The sequence below is a fragment of the Medicago sativa genome, chromosome 7 (genome assembly GCF_051527215.1).
Source record: "Medicago sativa cultivar Bolivia chromosome 7, Bolivia_mono, whole genome shotgun sequence".
Lineage (NCBI taxonomy): Eukaryota > Viridiplantae > Streptophyta > Magnoliopsida > Fabales > Fabaceae > Medicago > Medicago sativa.
Window position 1 is genome coordinate 88,773,966 of NC_140755.1, and position 10,133 is coordinate 88,784,098.

General features: G+C 31.8%; 1 protein-coding gene across 1 annotated transcript; it reads right to left on the reverse strand.

Moving 5' to 3' along the window:
• Positions 1–7,623: 7,623 nt before the first annotated feature.
• LOC146909906 (rho GTPase-activating gacO-like protein) lies at positions 7,624–9,830 on the reverse strand. The gene is made up of 2 exons (XM_085723058.1): positions 9,505–9,830; positions 7,624–8,401 (listed from the first exon to the last, which is right to left on the reverse strand). Exon 2 carries the CDS (start codon positions 8,349–8,351, stop codon positions 7,941–7,943), a length of 411 nt encoding a protein of 136 aa, XP_085579184.1. The 5' UTR covers positions 8,352–8,401; positions 9,505–9,830; the 3' UTR covers positions 7,624–7,940.
• Between the last annotated feature and the right edge of the window lie 303 nt (positions 9,831–10,133).

The window sequence follows — 10,133 nt, forward strand, 5'->3', positions numbered from 1 at the left end:
AAAATTCGGGCAGAATGCAGATTTTCTCCAAGTTTCACCTAATCTCATGGTTCTAACCTCAAAACCTACTTCCAATAATCATCTTATGGATTATCTAAGGTCTGTACACAATTTCTACATCAATTCAACAAGTTTTCATCATCTAATCATCAAATCTCTCTCAAAACCCTAATTATCAAATTCTCATAAACTCAACCTACAACATGTTAAATCTAATTATCAGAATTACAGACTTAATATTACTGAAAGTTAGTCTCATCCTTACCTTAGAATTATCGATTGGCAGCCTTTCTCTCTTCTCTTTGTCTTCTCTTCTCTTCTCTTCTCTTCTCTCTAAACCTTGTTTTCTCCAAAAACTGATCGTACGTTCTATGTCTTTCTAAACTTAACTTCTCTTATTTATAACCCCTCATCTAATTTCTCTTACACCTCAAAATTACTCTTTTCCTCATAATCTTATTTATTTCTAAATTAAATATATCTCTCTCCCACTTAATAATATTAATACACCAAATAACAAATATACATCTTCACAGAATAACAAATATATTTCTACACCAGATAACATATATATTTCCACACAAAATAAAAAATATATTTCTACACTAAATAAAATATATATTTCTACACAAAATAACAAATATATTTCTACACCAAATAACATATATATTTCTACACAAAATAACAAATATATCTCTACATCAAATAACAAATATATTTCTACACAAAATAACAAATATATCTCTACATCAAATAACAAATATATTTCTACACAAAATAACCCCACAACTTAAAATATATATTTCTACACAAAATAACAAATATATTTCTACACCAAATAACATATATATTTCTACACAAAATAACAAATATATCTCTACATCAAATAACAAATATATTTCTACACAAAATAACAAATATATCTCTACATCAAATAACAAATATATTTCTACACAAAATAACCCCACAACTTAATATTTATTTTATTTTCGAATCTTATTTTATTAAACAATAAAATAAATCACAATGTCTCATAAATTTCTCTAAAATCATATAAATCACATAAATCTTATAAATCACACTAATAATATAAATATATTCTAAAACTCATTTAAAATAATTAAATAATCGAAACGGGCGTTACACCAAGGTCCGGCCCTGCTTCAAAGGTAGCATGCCTTCATTAATTAGTTCATATTTTAGCCAGATAATGTACAGACCGATTTGACCAACTGAATGGACATTCAAGCATCTCATCTCATGCATGGTTTCTGTAATTTAAGTTGTATTTGAAAAACATAAACTAATTTAACTATTTACTCCTAAGAAAATGAATCCCTCAAGTGAAGGCTTAGTTTTAGCAACATGCAATTAGTATGAACCTCAATTGAAATTGAACCATTCATTTTGCACAATCTTTGTCTTGCATGAGTTATAGAGTATTTGGCATCACATACATACACGTCAAGTAAACAAATGTGCCATCAGACACTTTGTGAAAGCAAGATAAAATCAGTTTATACAAACCCATGATAAAAGAATATCTACAAAATTTCAAACGATAAAACATCATATATTAAAACAAACAAGGCAATGGAAATAATAGAAGATCGTATACTCATTTAGTAAAAGAAAAAGAAAACAAGAACATATACTGAAATATAATGGCCTTTTTATTTTGTGACAAATCTGAAATATAATGGCCTTATAAGGCAAACTAAAGCGATTGTTCTAATAAATTTTGAAGCCAACCATTATACTAAGAACATTAAAAACCACCTCATAATACTATATATAACGGAGGAAAAGAAAATACACAATCCAGTCACAGAAACATAAGAAAAATACTACTCCGTGCATAGGTGCACCCTTGAGTTGGTTGATTTTTTTTTAAAATATCTCATCGCTGCGACACAATGGACACGTGAGGGATGATTCATTCCTGAAGCAACTTTTGAACCATTGGAACATACACTCTTTATGGAAAACATGCAAACATTTGGTCATAACACATTCAGACTTTGATCCATGGAAGAGCTCTTCCAAACAAATTGAACATCGATCTGTAGAGTAACAAGATGAGTTATCCATTCCAACCTTTTTCAAATCATCCAAAAGAAGTACGGCTTTCACAGCATCCTCATCTTCAATATACCATGTATAGACAGAAAGCTTCGTATTTATCTCCCACCTATTATCGTTATTTGCGACCATCTCCTTAGCATATTTTCCAATCTCGGGCAGGATTTGTTTTAATATGTCAGAAGAAATAGGCATGGAGGAAAAAGTGTAATATAAGAACGTGTTGGCATCATCACAATTACATAAGATGTCACAAGGAATAAAAAAAATTCGATTCATGGTGGTCCTGCAAGCAAAATATGAGTTTGAGGCATTGAGATGCAAGGGAAAATTAACTTGGATGTAATGGAAATTAATGTAAAAGTAGTTGATAAAAGGATCATCTTTTAGGATTGTAAAGGTTGGTTCTTCGATTGGACTTATTGTGAACGAAACATCACAATCCATGATGAGTGATCGGTTATTCTTTTCCCTTTGGAGAGAGTTACTATATGAAAAAACAAACAAATTAGGTTTAGCTTTGGAGAGTTTTACTTTGTTTGTTGGTTTATACGTATTTACAGAGTTAAAACTTCAGAATAAAAAACAATATTATCTTTTTTTGGGAAGTATTGCATCGTGATCTTATATTTATTTTTTACGAAGATCTTTTATTTTTTTTATTAAGTTGATTTATTTAAAAACTGAAAATCCAATAAGTTATTAACAACTAGCGTACAGTCAATCCGCGGTATTCAGTTACACAATCCGTAGTATTTTAGAATTCAATGATTTTGTATGTGTCTATTTTCCCCATTAACTTGTTACAATAAAAAACAAATTATGCAAACATTATATGCATGACATTATATTGTGGTTGGCCAATGTCACCAACCACAAATGTCACCCAAGTATTATCCTACATAGACCACCCAGGTGGCATGTACCACTTGTACACCCACACACAATTGTGACATGTGTACATGTGGTCCCCACACACATAAAAAAACTCACATTTATTTTCTCTCACGCACTCTCACATGGGGTGATACAATGTGTGTATGGAAAAAATGATGTCCATGAAACATTATCCGTATATAATATGTGAGCGGATATATTTATATATTTTATTATTTGGAAATGTTAAAGTAAGTAGTTAATTTAATCATTATTAAAAAAATGTTTTCTTAGCCCCAAAGTCATATTAAAATATTCTGGAACACAATTTGAAATATTTTGGTATGCAGTCAAATATATTTATTACATATGATCAAAAATATATTTTGGTAATATAATATGTTTTTGTATTTAATACGATATTTTTTGTTATTCAATTTGAGATATTTGTACTACACTCGTTTTAATTTTCCACACGTGGGATGCATCTTCTATTAACCACTCCATGCATGTTTTGATCCAATATTTACTTCAAGTTACGTGAGATTTCCTTAATTTCCTCTTACAAGTAGGTAGTATTTTAGAATTCCATGATTTTGAACATATCTATTTGTAGTCTCTTCAACTTGTTTACAATAAAAAATAAATTATGTAAATTTGATTATGTTAAACTTGTGATAATAGGCTGAAAGTGTTGTTTAAATTTGTATATTTATCATTTTGTAAGGCTGAAAAATGATTTTGGCCATTATGTCTTGTTTAGATTCTGAGGAAGCTGGTCATAAGCTTCTCAGAATTATTCATTTGGAGCAAGGTCAAGATAACCGATTAGATTTTGAAAGATTATTTGAAATGTGGTCTATTTATCATAAAAAAAAATTATACTATGTTGTATGAAACCATTTCTTGAATAAGAAGTTATGCCACTATCCTTTCAGAAGTAAAAATGACATTAGCATGTATATTTGGTAATAATCATTAGGATGAAACTGTTGAGACAAACTCATCATGCATGATCAATCTGGACCGTGAGGTCTTGCACGCCAAAATCATGGTATAGAAGATGCACAAATTCTAGTATTGGCTGATCATCCACCCCTTTCTTAACCTGACGGCATAATACACTACAAGTCAGCATCTAAACTGTAGCAACGGGTGTGTTGTTAAAGACAGATCTAGACATTTGATACACGTGTGGCTAAAATTTCAAAGCAACAATGATGAAAACTATACTAAAAGAGTGTTGCTATTTTACAGCGAACACTTTCTTCCATAAATCATCACGATAAAAAAATTGGCCAATCAAAATTTAGGTTTTAGCGGAATACATGGGTGGTGGGCTGAAAACATGGAGGTCAACTATCAATCATGCAATGAAAACAATACATGTGTAAATAGCATTTTTTATACTTAAAATACGAAATAACATTATGCAATACAATTACAATGAAAATCATCAACTATTTGATTGTTGAAAGTGAGCTAAATTAACATTATTGTTAATTGTCAAAAGAACATCTCCTTCTATATAAGTTACGTTTTGCAAGAGCAAAGCCAGTTTCAAAAGCTTTTAAACTATAACAAATGTGTTGGTTCTTTATAAACCATATCATAATCAATTCCTTAATTTTCCAAACTTGTGATTTATTCTCTATAGTAATGAGCTTATTTTATTCTTGGTTCTTTAGTGTTCACAATCAATTCCATAAAACATCACAAGTCTTACAGAATGGTAATTTTATCATGTTTTATTATCAGTATAATTATATCTCGCATAAAATATTCAATTCCATAACATGGCTAAACATTTTCCTTAAGCTCGGATGGTTCTTTAGTGCTAACAACAACATCAATATGTCACGCCAAAAGAAACAAAAACAATTCATTATACCTATGAATTACACATCCAATGTTCCAATTAACAATTCCCAATTCTAAAACCTTAAAGCAAAGAAGGAAAAAGAAATTGAAGACTCAATTGGCTTACCTTAGAGTAAGTGAGAACCGAGAGAGTTGAGTCGATTAGCAATCAAATAGCAAGAGAGATTGAACAGCACGGGCGAGAGTTAAGACACGAGAGAGGAATGAAGAAGAGATGTTGTGCGTGTTTTACCGTAAATAAAAAAAGGAATGAATGCGTGGTTTTAGGCTTTTAGCCACACAACGCCCTAGAGTGGGTCCCCCTATGTGTGTTGTTGGATATGATGTGAGAGACTATAATAAAAATGTGTTCTTTACTCAATTAATCGGTCAAGATTAATTTTTTCATGATGGGAAACTCTTTATGTCTCCAATGCTAAATGTCACCTACTCTTCCTGATAGAAGCAAGTCACTACACAAGTTTTGCACCTCGCTGCAGCACATGACATTTTGTGCATAAAATGAACTGCAATTGCAAATTTCAGGAATACAAAACGTATATTCAAAATCCCATTTGAATATAGATGATATTGAGAGGGGGAGACTTTGGGGGCTCATTTTTCTTCATAATTCAAAATCCTTTTCATTTTGGGAACTTTAAAATTGTATTGGAGGAGAGTTTTGGAGGTTTTAAAGGGTTTACATGAATTTTTCAAATCTAATCAATGTAGTTATAATATTCTTAAAATTAAAAATATAGTAATCATAAGCATTAATTTATCATTCTCTAAAAAATTAGTATTTTAAAAAAGGGAAATGTTAACGAGTGCCCCCGGGGCACTCTTTTAAGACCTTTAAAAGGTAACTTTTTTTGAAAACTTATGTAATTAATGCATTGGAAATTGGAATATTTGACTTTCGTATGGAATAATTTCTTCTTTTAGTATGCTTAAAGAGCGCCCCGGTGGCACTCGTTAACAAGACCCTTTAAAAAATGTGAAACATTTTACCATTTTCTCCTATATTTCCAACCCTCCAAAGTCTTTCATTCCTCTCCCCTCCAAACAAAGCTTAGGGGACAATTTTACACATTTGTTCACTATAATATAAGAAGGATCAACAAAAGGAAATTGAGAGCCAGATAAAGGGCAAGATCGAACGGCAAAAAACTAGTAGCTTATGACATAAAAGGGTCTCTTTTTTCTTTCTTTCTTTCTTTTTGTCATCAAACTGTTAGCTTATAGCTGCCCATCATCACCCTTTATCAAAATGATCTCAATTTTGTTAGGTTTTGTTTTAAATTATGCTTCTAGTCAATTACTTAATCTGATTCTCAAATTAGAACACATTCATCTACGCCCTTCTTTTTTTTCCCCTTTCATTGTCATCTTCCCCTGTCTACTCTATAGTCTCTAATATGAATGCATGCTGCTAAACATGGTGGGATTTAGCCTGGGAAAGGCTACTTTTTTCCCACCATGGGAAAGTTGTTTTTAACCATTTGATTAAATGAAGAACACAATCTTATCATGCTCTTATAACACTGGATTTTTTCTCACTTTCTTCCCTAACCATTCTCTCTCCCACGTTTCAGTTCTGCACATTTTATCAACCCAACAATTTTCAAACGCCTCATTAATAATGATTGTCTTGTTAATAATGGCAAGGCTCAAGATGTATATCAACCTCTTTTCAGATCTAATTTTTTATCTTGATTTCAACAGAGTTACTACATCCATCAAATAAGAAAAAAGAAAACCCTTTTTCTAGTTTTGGGACAAAACAAAACCTACAAAAATTGAAACACTATCTTTCCTTTGTGTTTCTTGCAAGCCATTACATAACTCTTGTTAATGACTTGGGTGTTAAGTGCTAACATGTTTAGACCAAGAGTTGAAGATAACATCAATTTATATTTTGACAGCAAGATATTAGTATGATGGAATGCACAAATTGGATAACAAAAGCAAACTATTTTGTATCATTTAATAAATGTAATTTGTACAATTTTATTGTCATAAATCATAATTGATATGGAAATATTGCAGAGACAAAACACGAAGAACTGGAAAGGGGAAGATGAAAATAGCGGGTAAAAGAGACATGTGGGAGAGAGAATGGTTTGGGAAGAAAGTGAGAAAAAATCCAGTGTTATAAGAGCATGATAAAATTGTGTTCTTCGTTTAATCAAATGGTTAAAAACAACTTTCCCATGGTGGGAAAAAAGTAGCCTTTCCCAAGCTAAATCCCACCGCTAAACATAACCTGAATGATAAAAGTAACACTATACCCATATCAAAATTTTAAAGGTCGAACTGGCACAAGACCCATTACTAAGTTGGAAGTTCTAGAGTGACAGCTAGATGAATGGTTGAGGCTCTATATGTTGGAAATCTTGAATGTGAGTTTGAGACCTCTGCTTTGAATGTTTTCATTGACAACAGTATGAGAAGGAGTGATGTCGTAGCAATTATGAGAGGAGTTGAAAAGCTGTCTCTTTACATGTGCTTCAAACGTAGCATGCCTTTGTTAGTTCATATTTTAGCCAGATAATGTGCAGACCAATTTGACCAACTGAATGGACATTCAAGCATCTCATGCATGGTTTCTATCATTTAAGTTGTATATGAAGAAAAAAAAAAAAAACTAATTTAACTCTAAGAAAATGAACCCCTCAAGTGAAGGCTTAGTTTTAGCAACATGCAATTAGTATGAACCTCAATTGAAATTGAACCATTCATTTTGCACAATCTTTGTCTTGCATGAATTATAGAGTATTTGGCATCACATACATACACGTCAAGTAAACAAATGTGCCATCAGACACTTTGTGAAAGCAAGAGGAAATCAGTTTATACAAACCCATGATAAAAGAATATCTACAAAATTTCAATAGTTCCTTTTAAGATAATATCTCTCTATAGAAGACTATAGAAGCATAGTCTTACCATGAATCCTCAAAAGCTAAAATAAGCCCTTTTTTTTTGGAACAAGCATATGAAAGTTACAATAATAATAAGAAGCAACCATAACAAGCCTCATATAATCAAACAAACCCTGACTTGTGATAGCAGAGTTCCAGCAATTCCAAGGTCATGAAACTATTACCAAAAAACCTTGTTCACTTGCAATCTACACCAGCTTCAGCAGCACGGTGAGGCTTGCTTTTACGCCTGCTGCCATTTTGTCGGAATCCCGTAGACTTCACTGAATCACCAGGGCTAGACTTAGCTCGGACACCATTTTCCTCTTTCATTGGTTCTATCTTTTCTTTAACCTGTGAAGACCTCTTCCTTTTCCTTTTATTCACAGTGATTACCTGAGTTTTCAGATCACCATTAGAAACATTACCATTTACGTTCTCCTCATCTTTCTCGATCTTTTCAGTCACTTCAATTTCTTCGTTTTCATCCGTGACCGGCTTTAATGGTCTCCCTCTTTTTCTGTGAGCTGGTACTTTATCATCTTCATCGCTTACAAAATCCTCAACAATTGCAGATTGCTTCTTCCCCTTTCCTCGACCTCTACCCATAGTCAAAGAACCTAGTTGACAGAAAGGTACTAAATATACCTACAAGAAATCTGCACAGAGAAAACAACAATACTTGAAAGTCCAAACAAAGATATAAAACTTGATCACAATGTAAAATGTCAAACTTAAACCATGAGGTTTAAAAGATGGTTGTTAAAACTGCACATCGATTTTTGTGAGATGCTACATGCCAACCACTTTTCCACACTTTCTCTCAGATCCATTAACTATTACTTGAATCAATTATTAACAGATAGTATCAAGTATACCATGATAATTCCTCTTCAGTTTTTTACTTATGTTAGAATCAAATAGAGTACATGAGTTAAAATTCTGATTAGGGCCAACAACAAGAACTTCTAGATATTGTTACACACGCTCAAGCTTTCAAATGCACAACTTAAAAAGAGTGCATGTTGGATTGACGGTGAGTTTGGCAGAATCACATGATCCACCATGATTTTGACAAAAGCTACACTCTGGAGCTTTAACAAAATCAAGGTGCAGCTGTGATTTCGTCTAACTCACCATGATCCCAAACATGCACTCAGTTGTCAATAATCAGAAGCAACACAACAGGCACAAGCACTGTACTTGCATCTTACTACTGCTCAAAATTCAAATTCTAAACACAACCAATCAAAGGATCAAGTTATCTCCATTTTTTCACACAGCAAAAATCACAAACACATATAACAGTGAAAATTTTACATTTGAAATCATTCTCCATATCAACAAAAAAACCAAACCATATCACAGATCACCTAATCCTGAACAAAACAAATGAAACCCTTTTCAATTTCTTGGCAATAGTTTAGAAAAACCCAAAATGTAAAAATACGAAATTTCATAGCAAAAAAACCATAGAATTAGCTTATAAACACAGATATTATGAACTTTTTCAAAACGCATGTTCGATCTAGTACTATGCAAATGTAATAAGACTTCATCATCAATTCATTTGAATCTAAATAGTAAGAAAAATATAAAAAATTAAAATTTTGAATCAGTTACCCTTTTCATTGTAAGATACAAAAAACAGAATATGATAAGCATAAAAACAGATTATGATAAGCATACAAAAAAAGCAATAAAACTGAAAAGATAATTGAAAGTGATGAAATAAGAGATGCAGAAGAGAAATGAAACTGACCCTGTTTGTTGAATCCACTTTTTGTATCTCAAAGACAACCCATTTTAGAAAATCAGATAAAAAAAAAACTGGTTTTTAGTTAGGTGAATATTTTGATCTGATGATAGGGAGTGATAAAGGGATTTGGAAGGTTAAAGATTGAATTTTTATGGTAAAATAAAGAAATAGGTTAGAAGAGTTATAGAGAGAGCAGTAATGAGTGAGTAGTACTGCATTAGAGCGGAAGGAAGATGGATGGAAACAATAGATGCAAAATGGAAGATAGCTGGAGGAGTTATTATTCTCTCTTTCTTATACACACACATACTACTCCAACAATTGCTGTTGTAAAACTAGGTACTAAACTTCAACATATACTTATCTTTCATAGACATATTGGATATAAAATAAAATATTATTTTAAATGATAAATTGGATATTCATAGATATATCGGATATGTGTAGCAGTTGGGTGACATTAACCAATCACAATGTCACAGGTGGTTCTCTCTTTTGTTATGTGAACATGTTTTAATTGGTAGGGATATTTATCATGAGCTAATTTCCTAACCACTCTACCATCTTAGATTAATGAGAAGTGTGACAATACCAACAATGAATTCGTTCAAGTGGTAAGAGACTTTGATTTT